This window comes from Nannobrachium achirus (genome assembly GCF_963921795.1).
Source record: "Nannobrachium achirus genome assembly, chromosome: 16".
Lineage (NCBI taxonomy): Eukaryota > Metazoa > Chordata > Actinopteri > Myctophiformes > Myctophidae > Nannobrachium > Nannobrachium achirus.
In genome coordinates, this window is record NC_137823.1 from 25,305,975 (window position 1) to 25,330,600 (window position 24,626).

The 24,626-nt window shown below is 42.3% G+C and overlaps 1 protein-coding gene across 1 annotated transcript; it reads left to right on the plus strand.

Annotated features, from left to right (window-relative positions):
* Positions 1–24,626, plus strand: LOC308300926 (grainyhead-like protein 1 homolog; the record flags this gene model as incomplete). The annotated part of the gene is made up of 16 exons (XM_080744823.1): positions 1–20; positions 1,968–2,157; positions 2,926–2,993; positions 3,991–4,378; positions 5,234–5,322; positions 5,819–5,963; positions 10,268–10,379; positions 10,799–10,893; positions 13,675–13,927; positions 16,246–16,370; positions 17,262–17,290; positions 18,144–18,220; positions 18,860–18,945; positions 21,121–21,123; positions 21,395–21,459; positions 24,506–24,626. The coding sequence occupies 16 exons, from the start codon at positions 1–3 to the stop codon at positions 24,624–24,626; spliced, it is 1,866 nt and encodes a 621-aa protein (XP_080600949.1).

The following is a 24,626-nucleotide window of genomic DNA, read 5'->3' on the forward strand; positions in this document are numbered from 1 at the left end:
ATGTCAGAGGAATGTGACAGGTGAGTTGCCACAACTTGGTCCAAGTTCCAACTGTTTGCATGTCTGTATGAAAAAAAAAAGATGAAGAATTTGAAACCTGTTTCAGCTGTGTTGTGTTGACTAACACATGAGAGATGCTTTTGGAATGCGGATTTGATCAGGTCTGGATTGACTGGATGTACAGTAGTTGTTGTGTAGGACATACTGCAGTTCTTACTTCTTAGCCTACTTAGGTTAGCCAGCTACTAGACCTATTGCTGCCATGCAAAGAAGGGCAAACAGAAATTGCTTTTTAACAACTTAAACTCTTTTATCTAGACTTAGTCAATTGGATCTGAGTTGGCTATGGACTGCTTTTTTTTTCTCTCTCTGCACTTTGCCAAAAAGGAGTTATACATTGCTATGCATTGTTGTGAGCTTTGTCTAAAAATGTTCCCCCAGAATATGGATGCTGCTGGGGTTAAAGTGGTTAAGCTTGGTGAATGGGTGGCAGTTCCCATTCACCAGGCAGTGAGTAGGCTAGCTAATGGTTCTCAAACATTTTCATGAAGGGCCCCCCAAATTGATTTGCAGAGGAGGACCCTATTTGAAAAGATTTTGTGCCATAGGAGAAGATTTTTGAAAACCTTTCGCAAATGGCCTAAAAAAGATGCTGTTCTTCTTTTTGCTGGGAACCCCCTCGAGGACCCACAGCCACGGGGGTCCCTGGATCCCAATCTGTGTAGCTGTTAAATTACACCCATGGCCACTGATGTACCAACCGTGAACATTTGGTGTGACAGTACTCTCTTTATTACAGTTGTACAGTGGCAGTCACAATTTGAAGGGAAATAACTGATCAATTGATAGTAAGGGCCAGTTTTTCTTGAGTGTTGTGGATTTGTTCAAATTGGGATTACATTGTAAACTGTGTGTCAGACAGTGCTGAAAAACTCAGCAGAAGTAATTTCTCTGTCGAGTAATGATGTAAGAAGAACAAGGTGATGCGCACATCCTTTAAGTGCTGGTGCTGGGCTCAGGTCGACATAGGATTAAAAAGTAACGATGTAAGCTTTCCTCTACCGTGACAGTGACACGTGAGGAAAGCCATTGATTGCACAGAAGTCTTTATTTGAGGCTGTTTCTCTCTACTACTCTCCCCGGCTGGTCACAAACGCATAATATTTTCATTGAATCAGCGCGGTTTGTTTTTCTCACTCAGTCGCATTCCTGAACACTGTGAACAGACAGCTCAGCAGGTTGAATGGACCTGTTCTACAGGAACATCTGCATTTACAGCCACGCTCTGCCACCCACTCTCTGCCATGTCTGAGCACTGAAACTGAGTGAAGACTGGGCAATGTATCACATCCATATCACTATATTAGACTAGACTTCACTTCAACGAGGGTTTAATTTAGATATCTTAATATCATGAGGCTTTAAGTGTCGTCTTCTCCTGGTTGTAATCATTTAAACCGTGGGGGCCAAATCTTTGAGTGATTTTATTTTTGTATTACTTTTGCCAGAAGAGGGCACAAGTACTGCATCATCATCCAATGGGAAAACCCTTGAAAAAACACCCTGTTGGTGACCCCACCAACTGGTAACGTCACCACCAATAAGTGCGAACTGATATAAATAACAAGTCGCAAATTGGCACCTCGGCAGAGTGCCAACTTGCCCAATGCCCACCCACATACAGTACATACAGACAGACCGATCGCAGTACTTGCGCGCTCTGCTGGCGCACAAGTAGGCCATACATGGCCACGAGTGCACAAGACACAAGTTGGCACCTCGACAGAGTGCATTGCAGTCTAGTTTTTCCATTAACCACTTAAACCCTTGCATCCCTAATATTCATGTGGCGCGTTCTGAGCTTGTGGAGCGGCTATTTTTGGCCAAATGTCAATTAACTAATTTTAAATGTATAGTGCTGCGTTTTCATCGTTTGCATTTTTGTTTCTGTCTGGTCGTGCCTACAGTAAGAGGGGCCTGGTTTTGGTCCATGCAGACCAGGTGTACGGGGTCCCGCCGGGTCCCGGGTACGAGGAGGACGAGGAGTCGTGGAGGCTGTATCTGGAGAACCCTCTGACGGCAGCTTCTAAGGCCATGCTCAGCCTCAACGGAGAGGAGGGCTCCAACCCGCAATACTTCTACGACTACTACAACAAGGTAACCTTTTACCACAGGACTGGATTAGCTGGGGCTCTGTGCCGCTGTTTGTGATAGTAAATCATTAATAATACAATAAATTGGATCCCATTGATTGATTGATGGTTACTTTATTAGAAGTTTGCATAGGAAAGGTACAGTTTTATGACAGTACAGTTCACTGGTGCAAGGTCAGCCAAAAGGAGATCCTAGTAAGCTTTTTGGCTTATTTTCACAGGAAACCTTTATGTATCTCATATGACATTGAATGACAGACGGGTAGAAAACACTAGTATGCGGAGGAGGATAAAAGAAGACAAATAGAGACAAGAAAATAAATAGAATATATTTACAGGGGAAAAGGGGAGCAATAACCAATAATTTCACAGAAATCACAGGATAAACAAAAATAAACAAGATAACCGAGTTATATACACTATACAATACAATACTGGATGAGCACATAATTAATGGTGGTCCTGCCTCCTGCTTGGCCACATTAATGGTCAATTCAGGAGGTCCTTGTCATCATAGCCTCTGTCCTCCACCCGATACCTGGCACAGCTTTTATAGATTAGTAGACTTTCCGCCTCAAAGAAAGGTTGTGTCCCCTCTGGAGAGTATTTCTGCCAAACCATAAGTAGTGTATGATGTATATCATTTATACACAATATATCCATGTTATGTATATAAAAATAAATAAACGTTATTTAATAATGGATTAAACCGATTAGTTCAAGTAACTCTTGCACCCCTAGATGAGATAAATAAAGTGTTTTCTCTGTTTAGGTTCCTCGGGACAAGAAGGTTGCAGGACACATCAAGACGGAACCTGTGGATGCTGATCCCAACAAAATGTAAAAATCTCTCTAAATATCCTTTTTTTTCTTCTTTTTTTTTCTTTCTCTCTTCTACTATTTCCATTATCCTACTGTTTCCGTACATCACATTGTGTAATGGGTCATGTACTAATAATGTTTTGATTCCATTAATTCCACTGTGAAAATATCTGTCTGTCTTAGTCAATCAGTGAGCCTGGTTAAAACGTTGTCATACAGCGTCATCTAGTGACTAATTAGTCAATTCGTTAAATAGCCCTTCTATAAGCTTATTATGGATTGGCTATTTTCGGTCTGCGGCGTTGATGTACACAGAACATAAATTAGGCATTTGTCTATCTAGCACAGGGTTCCCCAATTAGTTTTCCCCAAGGGCCGAATTATGTCTAGGGTACCAAGCCGAGGGCCACAACATTGCAGGGGGCGACGGTGGCGTTAGATATCGTCGTTGTCGGGTGAAAATCTTGTATGTCCAAAACCGTTTGTTTTGCATTTATCATTTTAAAAATGATTTAAACTAGTGAAAACAGCCGGCCTACAAGCACACAACGCCTCGCACCACGAGGCGTTGTGTGCTTGTAGATCAGCTGTTTTCACTACTTTTGTGCGACGGCCTTGTATGATGAAGCAGGGCTTTACTTTGCGAAAGAACGTACAAATTTGGAGATAAGAGGTTTCCACCCGACAATGATGATATACTAGTGTTGCTGCTGCTCTTATACCACCATTATTACTGGGGTTGGTGGGGGCCAGACAGTAGCCCCCCGTGGGCCGCAAATGGCCCGCGGGCCGCCTATTGGGGAACCCTGGTCTAGCATCTCTATTCTTTAACCCATTCAGACCGGGTACACATTTTAGTGTATGGGAGGGGCTTACAGTACATGTACAGTATGTATCAACATATTTGTTTTTGTAGGCTAATTTCTGATTTGGGCATAACTATAGGTTAGGCCTAAATGGGTTAAACATTTCAGTAAACCTGTATCAACAAGTGTCGTCCTCTGTCTTTCCGCAGTAACTTCCTGCTACCCGGTTACCCAGAATCCCTGCTGACCATCACCCCTCTGAGGAACGTGCCTCTGCACACGGTGACGGTCCAGGGCGGCGGCGACAAGAGAGAGCAGGAATGTCCCTCTTACCCACAATCCCTTGCGTCCTTATCCGGCTACTCTGGCAGCAGTCTGGAGGTTCCCCTGCACCCCTCCTCCTCCTCCTCCTTCTCAGCAGCTCTGGAGGGCCCTCACCATGGCGCCGGGCCCTCCCAGTCCCACAGCGGCTCCCAGTCTGAGGGGCCGCGGTATATTCGGGCCGAAGGCCACGGCGACCCCTACAGCCCCGGGACCACCAAGGCCCTGACACCCGACTCCACGTACACAGAGACCTACAAACACACACCCAGCCAGGTGAGTTTAAGCACAGTTATTCTTCTCAGCCCTTTTATTATTATTATTATTACTTTTTGTTTGATGTACATTACTATCCCTGAAACCAGACGAATCTGCTACAGCTAAAATAGCCCTGAGCAGCTAAAATGAATTGCAAAGTGATGATGTGAGCTTGTAGATCTGCTATTTTCAGTAGTTTGGGTCCTGGGCAAACGTCTTAATTTATCTTTTGGGACCTGAGCTAAAACGTTTAGGAACCCCTGCACGGATCCCCATTTGAAACATTGTTTTTATTTATTTGTTGGACCCCAATCCCGCTGTACAATCATCAGTGTTTATTTAACCCTTGAGAGAGTGCAATGATATACTTATGGACGTTAGTTAAGGTGCTAGAAAAACACACACAAAAAAAAGACAAACGTCAGTGCATTGTATGTACATGGGATTAAGGTGCAAAATGTCAGCATGTGTCGACCGCGTAATCTACATGAAGTATACTGACACTGGTATAACCCGCAAATAGGTCCATGTGGGAAATGACATTATGGGTATATCTTAGTTATATTAGAAGAGTCCTTACCCACAGTACACAGCTCTCTACATATCATTTAGGGTTGCTACTATACTGTCTTTCATCCTCATTATGAGCTTGTAGATGAGCTACTTTCACTACTTTTGTGCGAAGGATGCTCTCCGGTTTTAATCGGTAACTGTGAAACTAAGTCATACTCTGTAACCTTTTCACTTAAACAAAAGTAGTTGTTCATTAATTTACAAAACAAAAGTTTACATATTGGAGATGCGAGGTTTCTGACCGACAGTGCTGATACTGTATGTAGGATTGTAACGTTGGTCCTTTTGTCTCGCCCACAGATCCTGTCCCTGTCCGAGGACAACGTCCAGCTCCGTCTGTCATCCATCACCCCTGAGGAATACATGTCCTCGCCCAGCTCTGGAAGCAGGTAACAACACTCTTAAACCCATTAAGACCTGAGTCCCATTCAAATAATTTCTTCTAAATCCAGTTTTAGAAGAAACTTTACAACGGTTTTCTGAAAAACTCCCCACATCTCAAAATATTTTGTTCCAGGTACCTCCTCCAGAAGCAAAGATTTGAAGTTCATAGAGCGGCACGAAGTGACGCGCTATGAGCTTGTTTATCTGCTATCTTTCAATAGCTAAAGAAATCTAAAATGACACAGATGCTTTCCGATTTTAATGAGTTAAACTAAGTCATACTCTGTAGCCTTTTCAATTAAACAAAGATTTTGATCGAATTTTTCACTGATGTTTATGTTTCAACACTCACGCCAAAATTACACAGCCACCGGCAATGGCAAATTTATCAAATCTCAATTACTTGTAGGTCAGTTTTTGTCGACTAAAATGTTTAGATTGTGACAGCCTTAATAACTGTAATAATCTCTCTCTTCTGTCTCTCTCTTGTCTCCCTATCAGTCATCAGTTTGAATACATCGTAGAGGCTCCTCAGTCTTTGAAACCAAAAGGTTCAAGTTCGATGAGTTACCTGAACAAAGGACAGTTCTATCCCATCACCCTCCGAGGCCTGAACGCTGAGGCACACCATCCCTACACAGTGCGGGTACGTGTGTGTGTGTGCGTGCGCCGTGCATGCATGAGCGTTTGTGTGTACTAAGTGTGTGCGCTGCTGATGCGCTTTTAATTGCAACTGGAACTGGAACTCCTTCTTTATTGGGAATAACCCCATGAGAGGTACCATCTCGTTTTCAACTGGGCCCTCAACGACCATAATGCAATATAAACACAATTAGACCAAACCTTTAACCAAAAAAAGAACTACCCCCGGTTCAGCCAATCACAAGCTACAGCTGATGTAGCATCTCCTATGAACTCAATATTCGCCCCCTGTAGACCACGTTTATTACTCATGGGCACAGTAGCATCTGGAGAATTCCTTTTGAACACTGGGAATTAATTAGTGGTTCATTCAAACAGGGTTCCCACGGTCATGAAATTCCTGGAAATATTTTGAAATTAGAAAAAAAAAAGTCCTGGAAAAAATAGCTATGCATTATCTTTGGTTATTGATTTTGTTAATACCTCAAATTAAATGACAAATTAAACATTGCCAAATTGTCAAATATTAGAGGCAGCAATTGTGAAAATAGCCGATCTACATGCTGACAACGCCTCGCGTTGCGAGGCGTTGTGAGCATGTAGATCTGCTATTTTCACAATAGAAACGTGTTATACAAAATTCCTCAACTCTTAGTGCTCGTCAGGGTGCCGGGTCCCCAGTTAAAACATGATTATTTCGGGGGTCACAGCCTGAAAAGGTTGAGAACCACTGGCATACTACCTGTCTTTGGGCATTGCGCATAGGAGTAAGCGACTTGTTATTGAGCTGAATTATTGTGGGCTCGCCTGGAAGGCGAGCACACGTATGTTATCTTCATTATTTATATACTATACTAGTCAGTATCTCCTCAAAACTTTGGCGCGCTTCATCTCTTAAACGCTTACACCTTTCAACACCATTCAAATTTTTATGTGTTCAGCTTACTGAGGACACGTGTGCTTGTACTTTTGGTTTTGAAATGTTTTGTAGTTTAATTATAAAAAAATAAAAATGTTTAACTTTAAGCACCCAATGCATTTCCAATGGGTTTAGTGAGTGGGGAGAGAGTGAGACAGAGGAAAGGGACCCATGTTTATATTAAGTCGCTGTGGCTGCAATATTCACACTTCAGATATGCTATTTATATCAATGCGTTCACACAGGTCTGCTGTCTGATTTGATCCAAATGTCTAAGCTGTGTGATGTATAAAACTATAGTTATAGTTAAAACTATAAATAAATGTCCCTCTCCACTCTACTGATTGACACAGCTGTGATTAAAGGCTTGGCTGTCATTGGCTGTTCTGTGGTGATGTAGCCTTACATAAGTCGGCCCTGCAGTGACAATGCGAAAGTCTCGGCAGAGACGTCTTAATGTAAGGCTAGTGGTGCTGCAAAGTAACCAAGTACATTTACTCAAGTATATACAAACAAGTACTTGTACCTACAGTACAATTTTTAGGTACTTTTACTCTAATTTCCATTTTTGTTACTTATACTCTACTATAAATACAGCATTTGACAGCTTCAGTTACTTTTTATTTAGCAGATTTTATTATTAATAATAATAATTATTATTAACACGCACGCACGCACGCACGCACACACGCACACACACACGCATACACACACACTGACACACAAACAACTGTTACTGTGTTACTGTGGAGACGTTTGCTTGTATTTGTCTTTGACACATGTTTTGTAGTGTTTTAGAAATTTAACTTAAAAAGAATAAGGTTCCCGGGCGATGGGCTTTACAGTATATATCCTAGAACCCGCAGGGGCACTCTGTGTGGTTGTTGTTGGTTGTCAGGGAGATATCACAACCAATGCATTTCCAAATCAGACGATCAACCGAAGTGGACCCACCTGGCAAAACCACACCCCAAACACTTTAAAAGCCATGAATTTCAGCCTGTCTGCATTTGAATCCTAGTATATCCCATATGCATTTGGATCAGCATGTCCCGTACTGTATACCAACTTTTACTTTACACTTTTGTTACTTATACTCCACTGCAATTGCATTTGGCAGCTTTAGTTACTTGTTACTTTGCAGATTTTATTATTAATACAAAACATACGGTAGATGAATCACGTAGAAGCTGATCTACAATGTGACATTGCGACATGTTGTGATCTTGTAGATCTGCTGTTTTTAAAAAGCTTGTCAATATTAGGACCATCTGCGTACTATTACTTTGATGTGGTTTGCTGGTTTGCAAAGTGTAGTTCAGGGACCCCTAGGACAGACACACACACACACACACACACACACACACACACACACACACACACACACACACACACACACACACACACACACACACACACACAGGTTCCCCATCTTTCTTCCCAGGCTTTAAACAGCCATAACTTCAGTTCCCAACATGCTACTGGTCTCGAACTTTTGTTGTTGGTTACCCGTCCACATTATATTTTAATTTTATTTTGATTTAATTGTCCATACCTTTAAAGGACCAGGTCACCTCTGGGACAACCAGATCTTATTTTATTGTTGTGTGGGACACGATCAACACAATCCTGTAATTTCTTGTGTTCAACTGTGTTTTTAGATATTTTATTATTTCAGCATGCTACAACTGGTCATATGATGCTTTGTAGCATGATATTGCATCATCTCATGCATCATATGATGCAAAATGCATCATATGACCAGTTGTAGCATACTGAAATACTAAAATATCTAAAAACACAGATTGAACACAAAAAATAACTCAACATTGTGTTGATCGTGTCCCCACACAACAATAAAATAAGATCTGGTTGTCCCAAAGGTGACCTGGTCCTTTAAGTTCATGTAATAACACTGCTTGTCTACATTGTATTTGCATTACCATTTTACGTCAGTAAAATGAAAGAGAGCATTGCCTGGGAACTTGACACTTTTACTATTATTGTTTTGGGTTGGAATCGAGCCCACACTGTTTCGAAGGAACAGTATTTCTAGTTGTTATATAGTCCTGGAAATTGGGTTAAATATTCTGGAAAGGTTTTGGAAAAGTTTTGGAAATTAATTGGTAAAAATGTGTGGGAACCCTGTTCAAAGGACAGAAGTTACTGATGGAGCTTTATCATCATGTCATTATTTATCGTCATTTAAAGGAGTAGTTCACCACTTTTCAACCTGTCTTCATATAATAGGTCCTCACTAATGTTCATAATAAAATAGCACAATTTTTTTCTATTCATACTGGGTCTCATAGGAGAGCTGTCAAATCCTTCCTACCGGTGACATCATCGTTTGACAAAAAAAAAATTATAATATTTTTGAAAAGATATATATATATTTTTATTATCACGAGAACAATGGCTTCCACTTTAACATTGCAACTTTTTCAGGAATAGAAAGCCTGCAGTTTCTATTAGCTTGCATTTCCCATTGATGATGTCACCGGTAGGAAGGATTTGACCCACCCACAGCTCTCCTATGAGACCCAAACTGAGTAGAAAAAATTTGTGATATTTTATCATGAACATAGATAGGTTGAAAAGTGGTGGAGTGCCCCTTTAAGTATTAACAAGAGAACTGCATAAGAGCCACACAGGTTCCCGAAAAGTTAACGGTTTTGAACACTCATTGTGTCCACCTGACAGCCAACAATATTATATGATTAAACAATAGGTTGAGAACGCGGCAGTCTATCCCTGTTACAATGTGCTAGAGCCTCCTGGGAGATGATGGAATGCTGAGGTGGCACGCAAACACCTACCACCAGCTCCCAGTATTTACTGCACGATTTGCCCCACCCAAGCCATGTTACTCACATGCTGAGTTGGCAGTGCCCAGGAATGAACCCACACTTTTCTGGCCGAGCCCGAGACCCCCAAAATAATAATATTTTAACTGGGGACCCCCCATCCTGACGAGTACTAAGAGTTGAGGAATTAACATTTTGTATAACACGGTTCTATTGTGAAAATAGCAGATCTACATGCTTGTGAGCATGTAGATCTGCTACTTTCACAATTTCTGCCTCTAATATTTGACAATTTGGCCAGTGTGACCGGTGGTACTAAAAAGGTCTTTAAAAGTCCTTAAATTGTCACTTTAGAAATGTGCAGATACCATGTACAGTATACACGTGTACTGTATGTTGGTCTGTTTACTGTTGAGTGAGAAAACAATGTTAACATTTAGTTAAACATCTGGGGACCCCCCCAAAATAATGGAGAACCACTGAACTAAGCTACCCGGACACAAACAAACAACAGCTTCGCCTGTATTCTTTTTTGGGAGTCAAATATGAGTATTTCTTACTGTGTGTGTGCATGTGTCACAGAGTGAGGTGATGTTGGTGTTTGGAGAAGAGAAGGTCACAGAAGAGCAGCTGAAACACTGGAGGTTCTGGCAAAGCAGACAGCACACCGCCAAACAACGCTGTTTAGATATAGGTGAGGACGCGCACACATACACACATATACACACATATACACGCACGCACACACACACGCGCGCACACACACGCACGCACGCACGCACACACAGGCTACTCAGTACACCATTGGTTCTCAAAGTGGTGTGCGGGGACCCCCAGGCGTCCTTGTGCCGGTTCCAGGGGGTCCCCAGCAAAAGTTGTTAATATAGCGTCACAATCATTTTACCACTCCATCGTTGGCTATTTAAAAGTAGCAGATATACTGTACAAGCTCACAATGCATCAATTGAAATTCGTGCCGTGCCGCAAACTTGTATGCCTTGTTTTTTTACACACACAAAACTGTTATGAGCTTCATTTACACCACAGAGTTGGGCATCATCCATTGTTTGGCGCATGGTGATAATGGTCGATATGTTGTACGTTTCTGTCCAGCCGACTACAAGGAGAGTTTCAGCACCATAGACAACATCGAGGAGATCGCGTACAACGCAGTGTCTTTCACCTGGGACTCAAGGAATGAAGCACGGGTATGTCTATCTGTCTGTCTGTCTGTCTGTCTGTCCGTCCCTCTCTCTCTATATGAGTGGTTCTCAAAGTGGGTCCAGGGACACCCGGGGGTCTGTGAAGGGCTCCAGGGACTTCCCGGTAAAAATGAGGAACAGGTGACACTAGTAATTTCACTAGTGTACCTGACCTGTATCTCACAGAACGGGAGCTGTAGTAACAGAGCATGCCCAGCTGGGGGGGCCATACACAATGGAGAATGGATTAACAATAATAAAACACAAGTGATATGGAGATGGGTTTATCATTATTATGATTTGTATTATTATTATTATTTGATATATTATATGATATATATATGGTCTTTATTTACATGCTCATATTTAAAGATAAATAAATAATTACAATAAATAATTCTGTCATCGGATTTAGAGAAGACGATGAAGTGTACCCTCTCAGAGTGTCTTTTAACCCATTTAGGGCTAGAATTATTTAATTATTTAGCTACTGAACAATGGCAGATATACAAGCTCACAGTGCGGCACCGAGTGCCGCGCTGCGTGCTTGTAGATCTGCTATTTTTTGAAAAAGTTGTGAAAATGTGTGAAAATCTTTTTCACAACCCTTTCTCTTTTTAAAGCGAACGTTTGTATCTCAAATTTTGCTTCTGGGGGGTCCCTGGAACTAAATATTTTGAGTTGGGGGTCTGTGGCCATTTTGGGGGTCCTTCTTATGAAAAAGCTTGAGAACCACTGACATAGTAGTCTCTCAAGAACAGACTAACTGAGCTCCAGTTAAGTGAAAAGGACCGTTTCTTTGACGATGGCTAGCCAGATTGCTGATATAGCAAACATAGGTTTTTCCAAAAACCTTAAGAAGGATTCAAAAGACACTTATAGAATCAGAGATGATTTTTCAAAAATAGCAGATCTACAAGCTTGCAGTGTGGCACTCGGTGCCGCGCTGTGAGCTTGTATATCTGCTATAGTTAAAGCATTCAATAATTAGTTAAACACAGAGACATTTACACTGTAGTGTGGGTTCCTAAAGATTAAAAAAAGGTTCCATTTGTACCCTCTCAGAGTTGAATGAACACTGTAGTGTGGGGTCCTAAAGATGAAAGAAAATCCCCCAAAACAATCGTATTTGAACTGGTGGACCCCTCAAAAAAATATTATCTAATTTGAAATGGAGATTCCCCAAAATAATCATATTTGACCTGGAGACCCCCCACCCTGCCAAGCATATGGAATTGGAAGAGTTGAGTTGTTACTGTACATTTAGTTTTATTCAGGTTCCACAGATGCATACTGTGTTGTGCTTTACAAGCATTGCAAGGCGTTGTAAAATTGTCACTTTAATGTCACCTGGAGGACCCCCCAAAATCATGTGGAGACCCCCTTGAGGGTCCCGACACACACGTTGAGAACCACTGGCATAGACGACTTTACTACTCTGGTAATATAATAACAATAGTAAACAAACAGAACAACAATGTTTGTCTAGAGAGTGAGCGTGAGCGTGTGTGTGTGTGTGTGTGTGTGTGTGAGAGAGAGAGAGAGAGAGAGAGAGAGAGAGAGAGAGAGAGAGAGAGAGAGAGAGAGATGGAGAGAGCAGAGGTAGGATGCTCTCCTCCTCTCAGCGCAATCACCATGGCAACATGCCCAACATTCCAAAGTTACCTAGCAACAGTCGGAGCGCAAGCGTGGGGCTAACATGGCCGCCGCGGAAAAAGTTGATTGGCTGAAAGTGTGTGTGTGTGTGTGTGTGTGTGTGTGTGTGTGTGTGTGTGTGTGTGTGTGTGTGTGTGTGTGTGTGTGTGTGTGTGTGTGTGTGTGTGTGTGTGTGTGTGTGTGTGTGTGTGTGTGTGTGTGTGTGTGTGTGTGTGTGAGAGAGATGTTTTATAACACTGCATTCGGTGTCCTCACGTTACCTTTCATAACTGTTACTGTTGTCACTATTATTGCCTTTCCTTTCCTATTATTACGGGGAATTATATCTGCAAATCGATATCTATTCACCACTTTATGAGCTTATGATGAATTTGTTCTGCTATACAGATCGGCGAACATCCTTTGTACTTAATTCCGAAATATGTCTTTATGTCACTGAGGGTACCCAGTTGTCTGTCTGTCTGTTTATCGATCGAGCTTTCTTAATATAAGTCAATATTCTGTCTGTCTGTCTGTCTGTCTGTCTGTCTGTCTGTATATATATATGTATGTGTGTGTGTGTGTGTGTGTGTGTGTGTGTGTGTGTGTGTGTGTGTGTGTGTGTATAAATACAGTATATATTTATACACACAGGCATATAGAGTATTTATATATATATACACACACACACACACACACACACACACTACTGTATCAATCGTCTATATATGTATCGATCTCTCTTAATATCTGTCAATATCGCTGTCTGTCTATCTATATGTCTGTCCATATCTATATAAGCATATATATATATATATATGTCTTGTCTTGTCTGTCTGTCTATATATATATATCTGTCTATATGTCTACCTGTGTGTCTGTCCATCTCATCCTCTCTCTCTCTATCTCTCTCTCTCAGTCTGTTTCTTTCGCTCCGTCTGCATCGCTCTGTCCTTGTTTCACCTTTCTCTCTCCATCCTCTGCAGTTCTTTGTGTCTGAACTGTCTGAGAACAGACTGTCTCTCTCTGCCTCTGCCTCCCCACACTCTACTTTCTAATACACTGTCTGCACATTTTACTCACAAACTCAATGAACCCTCTCTCTCTCTCTCTTTGTGTGTGTGTCTCTCTGTCTCTCTGTCCCCCATGCAGATCTTTGTGTCTGTCCACTGTCTGAGCACGGACTTCTCCCCCCAGAAGGGGGTCCGGGGCCTCCCCCTGGTCTTGCAGATCGACAGCTACGTGATGGGGGGCGGGGCCGGGGGCGGGGCAGAGAGGCGGGTCCACCGGGCGGCCAGCCAGGTGAAGGTGTTCTGCGACAAGGGCGCCGAGAGGAAGATCCGCGACGAGGAGCGGAAGCAGAACCGCCGCCGCCTCAAAGGCCTGGACGCCTCCTCCAACGCAGGTCAGCCTACTTCTCCCGCCGCACTGTGGCATCATGGGAGCAGCGGATGAAATAACGGAAATAACCGTGACATTAACCCATTTAGGCCTATTATTGAATGCTTTAGCTATAGAAAAATAGCAGATATACAAGCTCACAGCGTGGCACCGAGTGCGGCGCTGCGAGCTTGTAGATCTGCTATTTTTGAAAAAGTCGTGAAAATGTGTGCAAATCTTTGAATATATGTATTTTTAAAGCGAACGTTTGTAACTCAAATTTTGCTTCTGGGTGGTCCCCTAAATATTTTGAGATGCGGGTCCGTGGCCAAATACATATCATGTAGGCTCACGATGGCTGGCCAGATTGCTGACATAGAAACACGGGTTTTTCAAAAAGTCTTCAAAAGACACTAGAAACTCAAAATTCAAATTTTCACAATTTTTCAAAAATAGCAGATCTACAAGCTCGCAGCGCTGTGAGCTTGTATATCTGCTATTTTTCAATAGTTAAAGCATGCAATAATTCTAGGCCTAAATGATGTTTTAACCCATTTATTTAGACCTGTTAACGCCTGTACGTTGTTAAGCTGGGAACACCTTTATTTAGTTGATGTTTTTCTCTCTCTCTCTCTCTCGCTGTTGTCGGGCAGAAACCTCTTAGCTCCACATTTTAACATTTTGTGAGTATTTGGGGGGAAATAAATGTCCTACTTGATCATACTACTAGTACAGCATCACACAATTTAAGCATCACATTGCTTCGCTTCGTTTCGAGCTTGTAGATCTGCCACTTCAGCTACTTTTGAAGTTTCCACACAACAGAGACGATAATAGCTTGTTATTATATATTTTTCTTTTTACTTTTTTCAGAAAATGTTGATAGAAGGTGTTTTTGTCCTCAGGTTTAAATGGGTTAAGTGTATGCGTGTGACATCATCATACCCAGAACGCCTACAGAGTGGCAAAATACTATTTTCTGGCCTTGACAGCCCATACATCCAAACAGAAAAGTTCTATCTGATTGCATTAAATTACGTTAAGCGACGTTAAAGTCACTTTGTCACTCACTTTGCCACTCGGTTTGCCACTCGATTTTCCATTCACTATACCACTCTATATAGAGCTATTTAACACAGTTTAACACAAAGCACATGACCTAACACCCTCTTTAAAGTATTAAAGGAGTAGTTCACACCAAATGAAGCTTTCAATTCATGGAGATGTTTAGTTTTGTTCCACATTCCAAATCCAATAATTTGATGACCGGGTATCTCTGATAGAAAACTCAGATGCAGGTCAATTGAGTCCGCCATGAAGTCAAGGCTTCATTGGGTGAGCCTTGCTGAGCCATGAGGCCCATGGGACAGATGCCCATCTCCTGTTTCTGTAGCGTGAGCTTGATGTATAAGTACAACCCCTGGACATGACACTAGTATGTCGCAAGGACTTACTCCCATTCCATCCCTCATGGGGTTAGTAATTGATAGAAATTTGGGGGGGAACTACTCCTTTAAACACATACAAGCAGATGTGGATGTGTAACACTGTAGAGTATGTGAAGCCCAAATTAGAAGATGGTGACGGTGACACTTCTGTATAATGACAGACTCTTGCGAATATTCTGCTGTTTAAAGTGTTAAATGGCAGCTCAGTCATTATCTCCACATTGAACTCGGTTTGAGGACAAGAGGTTTGTCCTTCGCGCTAAAGCAAACAAAAGAGAAATAAGCTCAACTTAATGTCAAAGACAAAAGAACTATCCAAGAAAGAGTTCTGGCAAGGTGGACTAAATTCACAGAACAGAGAGAGGTTGTGTCGTTCTTGAAAACAAAGACAGAGAACAATGTTTTTCTAACCCCATTGGCAAGTTTTACACTACACATCATGGGTCGACCGGAAATATGCGACATACAGTACGACGTGCCGCACCCGCAACGCGTCGTGAGCTTGCATGTCGGCTATTTCCGCCCCGCGCAACGCCGCCGTACGAGCGAGCAATAAATCTGTCCGGACGAGTGAGGGAAGATGATGTTGTCTGGTGTCTCTCCTTGTCCATTACGGGACATAAAGCAGCCTGAGCGATGCAGGACAATGCTGCTCTCTGTGTGTGTTTTTCTACAGCCTATCCAACCTCCCCTTTTCCATGACTTCATCCTCCACTGGAAGGCTTTTGTTTTTCTAGTTTAAGGCGGTCGGGGCTGTAATTTCAGTTATGGTAACGTGTGTGTGTGTGTGTGTGTTGCTGTGGGTGTGGGTGTTTCTGTGTGTGGGTGTGTGTGTGTGTGTGTGTGTGTGTGTGTGTGTGGGTGTGTGTGTGTGTGGGTGGGTGTGTGTGTTCAGCCAGTGGCAGGTATCTGGATGTCACAGTGTTCGAGCCAATCAGGGACCTGAACTACCAGCCGGTCCTCTTCATCCCGGAACAAAAACATTGCTACTCGTCATCATCATCATCGTCACACAGACAGGTACCCGTCTGTCTGTCTCTCTGTCTGTCAATCTAACTAGTCGTGTGCCTATGTTTCTGTCTGTCTCTCTCTCCCTCTCTCTCTGTGTCCTCATTTCACCTTCCCTTCCCTCCTCTGTTTATGAACTCTGTACAGACTTTTCTCTTTCTATACATCTCCCCTCCCTCCCTCCCTCCCTCCCTCCTTCCCTCTCTCCCTCCCTCCCTCTTTTTCTCTCTTCCTCATCCCTCTGTCCTTATTTCACCTCTCCTCCTCCTCCTCTTCTGAATGTTTGTGTTATAAACTGTCCTGTCTCTCTCTCTCTCTCTCTCTCTCTCTCTCTCTCTCTCTCTCTCTCTCTCTCTCTCTCTCTCTCTCTCTCTCTCCTTCTCCTTCTAGGTCCATCTGTCTCTCTCTCTCTACTCTGTCTAACTCTTTCTTGTGTTTCTGGGTCAGTCCCTCACACACCCTGTCTCTCTGTCTGTGTCTCTATCTGTCTGTCTCTCCCTGTCCTCAGTTCACCTCCTTCATGGATATAGCGTGTCCTTGTGTATAGGCTTCCCTCTCTCTCTGTGTGTGAGTGTCTCTCTCTCTCTCTCTCTCTCCCTCTCTCTGTCTCTGCCAATGCAAACAATAATTATTAATTATTATTCCGTCAGTTACTCTGCATGTGGTTACACACACACACACACACACACACACACACACACACACACACACACACACACACACACACACACACACACACACACACACACACACACACACACACACACACACACACACACACACACGCCCGGCCCTGCAGTCATGTGTGAGATGTAATAACATCAGCAGTCACGAGACTTTTATCTTCTGGATGTATTTATCTTATTTTAATATCTGCCTGTCTGTTTGTCTGTCATTCCACAGACTGGTCCATCGGATGGCACAGAGTACAGGTGGGTAATTGACCTTTGACCTCAGTACAACTGTATTGTTATTGTGTTGTGATATGATTACAGTTACTCTAGTTTAAGCACTTATACCCCTATACTTAGCTGACCGGATTCCCAAGGGCTCTTAATACATCCCCCCTTTCTGAAAATAGCAGATCTACAAGCTCACAACACACTGTGTGGCGATCTTCTTAAACTGTGGGTCGGGACCCGCAAGGGGGTCTCCAAATTGAGGGGGAGGGGGGGGGGGGGTTGGTCAATTTTTGCGGCCTGAAAGGTTAGAGAACCACTGGGTTCTAGATACTTTACTTACTTTACTTTATTATGGACTTTATTAGCACTTGCCTAAGCATGGCTATTCTTCCTGGGGTCCATTCTGCCCGAACCCGACCATACCCGAACCCGACCTACATTTAGGGTGGGGTAGGGCCTAAAATGTATGCTAATTAGTCAGGCCGGGTAGGGCCTCGGGCTCAAAGAAAAAATAAAATATTTGTTTTTATTATTTTATTACTATTACTATATGATAGACCCGACCATATCCGACCCGACCCGAAGGTTTTAGGGCCGGGTAGGGCCTAAAATGTATGCTAACTAGTAGGGCCGGGTAAGGCCTCGGGCCTGACCAGTTAGGGCCCAGTTAGGGCCGGGCCTTAATTTTCAGGCCCGTTGTGAACTCTTCACCACATACAGTACACATCACGTACAACAACATACAGCATACAGTACAACAGATAAGACAGACAGACACTAGTTCACTTTCAAAAGTTAAGAAGTACAATTTTGAAAATTCACAGTATTGTACATTCTATATGAACACTCAGAATTTGACGGTGTGTGTGTGTTGTCTTCTCAGGGTGGGACAGAAGAGGACGCTGTCCAGTGGACAGTCTGCGACACATGCCAAGATGTCCAGGACAGAACAACACACAGGTGAGGATAACACCCTTTGTGGTTTGACACAAGACCAATATACAGGGTTCCCACGGTCATGAAATTCCTGGAAATATTTTGAAATTAGAAAAATATTTTTCCAGTACTGGAAAAGTTTTGGAATTGATCAAGGGTCCTGGAAGGTCCTGGACAAAATAGCTATGCATTGTCTTTGGTTATTGATTTTGTTAATACCTCTGAAATGACAAATTAAACACGGGCCAAATTGTCAAATATTGGAGAAAGAAATTGTGAAAATAGCAGATCTACATGCCCACAACGCCTCGCGTTGCGAGGCGTTGTGAGCATGTAGATCTGCTATTTTCACAATAGAACCGTGTTATACAAAATTCCTCAACTCTTAGTGCTCGTCAGGGTGCCGGGTCCCCAGTTAAAACATGATTATTTTTGGGGTCACGGCCTGAAAACACTACACCACCTGTCTTTGGGCATTGCGCATAGGAGTAAGCGACCTGTTATTGAGCTGAATTATTGTTATATAGTCCTGGAAATTGGGTTAAATATTCTGGAAAAGTTTTGGAAAAGTTTTGGAAATGAATTGGTAAAAATGTGTGGGAACCCCGAATATAAAGAAATTGGTAGGCTGCTAACTTTGTCTGTCTCTCTCTATCTGTCCAGTCCTGCTGTATGTGCGCAAGGAGACGGACGAGGTGTTTGACGCTCTGATGTTGAGGACACCAACTCTGTGTGGACTGCTGGACGCTGTGAGTCTTCCTCAGATTGACCACTAGTTGGTTAAATAGTTAGTCCACTAAATAGTTATACTTGGACACAAAGCAATCCCTATTCCGGGACCAACACTCTTTGGAAAAATAGCCGATCTAAAAGCTCACAATGTGTTGCATGTCGACGCGTCGTGAGCTTTTCCATCTGCTATTTTCTCAGAAGATATTTAGTGTAGAGCGAAAACAGGAGGGGTGACTGGTATAGAGGCCTTGGGAATCCGGTCAACTAAGGCAGTGGTTCTCAACCCCCAGGATGGGTCCCCAAATTATTTTGGGGGGTCCGCAGACGATTAACATAATGTGCAACATTGTTTTCTCACTCAACAGTGAACAAACCAACATAAAGTGTAAGTGTATAGGGTATCTGCAGATTTCTTGAGTGACAATTTAAGGACTTTTTAATACCTCTAAAATTACAAATTAAACACTGGCCAAATTGTCAAATATTGGAGGCAGAAATTGAGAAAATAGCCGATCTACATGCTCATAAAGGGTTAGGGTTACGTGAGGCGCTGTGAGCATGTAGATCTGCCATTTTCACAATAGAACCGTGTTATACGAAATGTAATGCCTCAACTCTTAGTGCTCGTCAGGGTGGGGGGGGGTCCCCAGTTAAAATATGATTATTTTGGGGGTCGCGGCCTGAAAAGGTCGAGAACCACTGAACTAAGTGAGTGGTTCTCATACTATTTCATGTGAAGGACCCCCAGATTAACTTATTCCAAATGGCCCGAGTTTCTTCCAATTTAAGCTTAAAGTGATTCGGAATCTAATATTAACACACTTTCTTTCTGGGAACCCACTGGACACCAAGAACCCCTGGGGGTCCCAGAATGCCACTTTGAAGAACCACTGATCTAAGTATAGGGTTTAAGTGGTCGGGTTAGTGGCTATTAGTCTGACAAATAGGTCACCGACCAACTATAGTAGCAAGCTCTGTAGCAAAGTAAGTAGGCTAAAGCCCCTTTTCGACTGCAGCTTTAGCACCACACCACACCACACCACACCACACCACACCACACCACACCACACCACACCACACCACACCGCACCACATACAAATATCTACATTTTCCATTACACAAAAGTACCCCTATCGGTAAGAAACAAAAGCCCCTTTTCGACTGCAGTTTTAGCACCACACCACACCACACCACACTACACCACACCACACCGCACCACACCACACCACATAAAAATATCTACATTTTCCATTACAAAAAGGTACCCCTATCGGTAAGAAACAAATTGAGCCTTTTAACTGTGATTATAATACAATATAAATTTGTATTACAACTATCCTAATTATAATGCACTGTAATGGATTATAACTGTGATTATAATACATTATAAAGTATTAATGTATTACTATGATAATTAAAATACACTATAATATAGATTATAATAGTGGTTATAACACAATAGAATCTATTAGCATGTATTACAACTATATCCTGGTGGTCTAAATGAAAGGTCAGTGATTGATCAGTCATTATAAAGTGTTTGGCCCTGTTTGGCCTAGCTCAGACCTACTCCAGAGTGGATACTTTTTAGTACCCTGTTTAGTACCACTTTCACACCACTCTACCCAGGTCCTTGTAGTGGAAAACCTGGCACAAGTGGGCGGTGTGGTGTGGAGTGGTGTGGAGTTGGGCCAGTGGAAAATGGGCTAAATTGACCCTTTTAACTGTGATTATAATACAATATAAATTTGTATTACAAATTATAATGCACTATAATGGATTATAACTGTGATTATAATACATTATAAAGTATTAATGTATTACTGTGATAATTATAATACACTATAATAGATTATAATAGTGGTTATAACACAATAGAATCTATTATCATGTATTACAACTATCTCCTGGTGGTCTAAATGAAAAGTCAGTGAGTGATCAGTCATTATGAAGTGTTTGGCCTAGCTCAGACCTACTCTAGAGTGGATACTTTTTAGTACCCTGTTTAGTACCACTTTCACACCACTCTACCCAGGACCTTGTAGTGGAAAACCTCAAGTGGGCGGTGTGGTGTGGAGTGGTGTGGTGTTAGGCCAGTGGAAAATGGGCTTATGTGTGCTCTGTTATGCGGGGTAAAAATAACTTCAACAGTCTATATGCCACCCTGTGACCCTGTGACCCTGTGGCACAGGAAGTGAGGGCTGTTTCCTGTTTGTGTCTGACAGGAAGTGGTCATTCATTAGAGCGGGGCAGTTCCAAAGTAGGTCCCGAGGGCCGCGTCGGGCCCCACAAATTGTTCCAGAAGAGAGAAAATTTAGTCTGGTTGAGGAATGTCATTCTGGTTAACAATGGGTTTTTTAAAATACCTTGTTTTTTGGCGAGGCAGCTATATTTTATATTAATAGCCGAGTGCTTTGTTGTTCAATTTGTGCAGCAGTCTTCCTAACACCGATATGTCTCTGTAGGTGTCGGAAAAATTCGAGCTGCCAACGCAGAGAATCGGGAAGGTCTACAGGAGGTGTAAGAACGGGTAAGAATACTGTTGTTAACCACTTCAACCCTGCATACTTTATTGATTGGAGTCCCCAATTTATACTGTTCCTTTATGTTAGATATATCAACCACATGAACCCTAGTGCAGTAGAGGGGAGAGAAGTAGAGGTCAAAGTATAGAGCCCCGAGTGACCGTCGTCAATGGAATATTTAGAGTGGTTAATAAAGTCAATGATCACTCAAAGTTAACAGAATCATGTATTTATTTTAACTTCAGCATTTCAAAGCCAATATCAGTAGGTTAAATGAAGAACAAAACCAGCGTGTCGCACTTCATGTGCAAAAAGGCGAATCAATATTTTGGTTACAAAAATGGTTACAACAAATAATAGCATATTAAAACATTAGATACGCACCTGCAGTATGCAAAAATAAATGGAACAATATGTCCTTTCTGTGTGTGCCACCAGCTCACACAGCAGCAAACATTTTTTTTTATATGCTTTCCCCATGAATAGTCATTATCATTCAGTATAAGCCTTTCAAGGGTGATTAATACCCCTCTGCTTTGCAGCAGAATCTAATCACCAATCACCATGTCTGGGTTTATTTTGTCCATAATGACTGGCTCACTGTTCATTATCCCTGGTTTAATAACTGCTATCATGTCATCCTCTCTTAATATTATGTTACTGGTAAGACGCCTCAGGGCGACATAAAAGGGCGAGGTCGCTCCAATTCTTGGCCGTCCGGCCAGTGATGTATATCGGACCAGTTACCCATATATGGAAATGTACTGTATATAGTACATCCCTTTTATGCCCATATGTGGAGATCCCTGTCTGAACCAGCCAATAAAACGGGTTTGTCAAGTCACACAATCTGAAGGCTGTGAAGTTCTGTATCACTCAGTGGCTAAGAAAAAAGTCTTGGCTTGACCTGAAACAATCTCTGTTTCACCATATGGTCCAACAAAAAACCTTTAAAAGTTTTGGCAAGAAATGGGGGCAGGGAAAGGTTCCTTCCCACCAGCATGAAGACTAGGGGCCTGTTCAGGTGCAGGGGTGTCAATTGGGTATGGCAGGGGTATGCAGCTGCCATACCCTGGGTCCAGGGGAGAAGATAAAAGTTACTTTTAAATATAAATCCATGAATGTTTCTTTGTCTATCTGCGCTGGTTATGTTGTTAAATTACAGTAAAATAACTACAAATGCAAAATTGTACAAAATGGACACTTTAACAAGGCATTATAATTAGATTCTCCAGACTTGTATTCTCCCCAGCTTGACAAAATGGTGTATATTCCCAGGTTCCGCAGGTCAGCTGCACAGGTGCAATTCATTATTGTTAATTGTGACACGTTTACTAACGTGCCAAGTTTAGCTGCACTTGAACAACCCGTTCCAGGCTGCCATATCCAGCCCAAGAAACCGTAGAAACCTGTGTAAAAAACGGACATAAGTCGTTTTTCTTTTTCTTTTTTTTTTTACAACGCCTCACAGCGTGAGGCGTTGTGAGCATGTAGATCTGCTATTTTCACAATAGAACCATGTTATCCCAAATGTAATGCCTATTTTCCATGAGGACTCCCATCTTTGCCATACCCTAGCTTTTGCTGAACTGACGCCACTGTTCAGGTGGGCCAGCACGTTCCTCGGCATGCATTATTCCCTCCCCGTGAAACTCCTGGCTTGTCGGGTGAAAAGTAGCGGCCGGTGACTCAATGTGTATCTGAAAAGAAGAGACATGTGGCGGTCTTCACCCTCCCACATGACCAGCTGTACCAGTCGGCAGTGACAGAGATTATACTGTTGTGTGCATGCAGTTTCACATTTTTGATTTACAATGGCTGGGTTTAAAGTTTGTTAACAATAATTTAGTAGTTAGAGCTGTGCAAAGAACAGAGTAACAAACTTGGAGAGAAATCTATACGTAAACATTACATAGCAGCCACCATTTTTCTACAATGACTAATTTCATTCTTGTAATGATTTAGATTCATTTTTTTTGACTGAATTTCCCATACATGGTAGCAGTTTTATAAAAGCAATGGCTCACTCCAGGCCAAATGGTACTTATAATATACATACTTTATACAGTCTTTCTTTCACTCTCTATCAAATGTCTTTGCCCAAAAATAGCCCATCTACAAGCTCACAACGTTGCGACGCGTCGTGAGCCTGTAGATATGCTATTTTTTGGACAAATGTTCCGCCCCAGGATAATGGATCTTGATTATTGCGATAATATCGTAAATCACGATTTCTTTTGTGACAATAATCGTGATATAACATTTTCATATCGTCCCATCCCTACCTCCGAGCGAGCTTTAGGTTAACGAGTCGCCGTGCAGAGCGTTGTGAAGTCACCCTCAGTCGTCTCAGTGCCGTCCGAGTTATGTCCCCCCCCCCCCCGAGTCTCGCTACCTATAATCTAAAATGTCACAGATGCTTTCCCGGTTTTAACCCATTTAGGCCTGAACACATTATGACGCAATATTTTATGCTTTAAATATAAAAAAATAGCAGATATACAAGCTCACAGCGCGGCACCGAGTGCCGCGCTGCGAGCTTGTAGATCTGCTATTTTTGAAAAATCGTGAACGTTAGAATTTTGACCCGATTCTATAAGTGTCTTTTGAATCCTTCTAAGGTTTTTTTGAAAAAACCTATGTTTCTATGTCAGCAATCTGGCCAGCCATCGTCAAAGAAAAGGTCCTTTTCACTCAACTGGAGCTCAGTTAGTCTGTTCTTGAGAGACTACTGTTGTCAGTGGTTCTCAAACCTTGTCATGTGAAGGACCCCCAAAATTATATTTATTTGGCCACAGACCCCCATCTCAAAATATTGTATCAGGGACCCGCAAATATTTGTGTTACAAACGTTCACTTTAAAAAATACATATATTCAAAGATGTGCACACATTTTCACGACTATTTCAAAAATAGCAGATCTACAAGCTCGCAGCGCGGCACTTGGTGCCGCGCTGTGAGCTTGTATATCTGCTATTTTTCACTGGTTAAAGCATTCAATAATTCTAGGCCCAAATAGGTTTGTTAATGGGTCATATTTTCTATTTGCAGGATGCTGGTGAACATGGACGACAACATGATCAGACATTACTCCAATGAAGACACCTTCCTCATCAGCATGGATGAGATGAACATGGGGGGTCAGGTACTCCTCACCCTCACCGAGATCTGA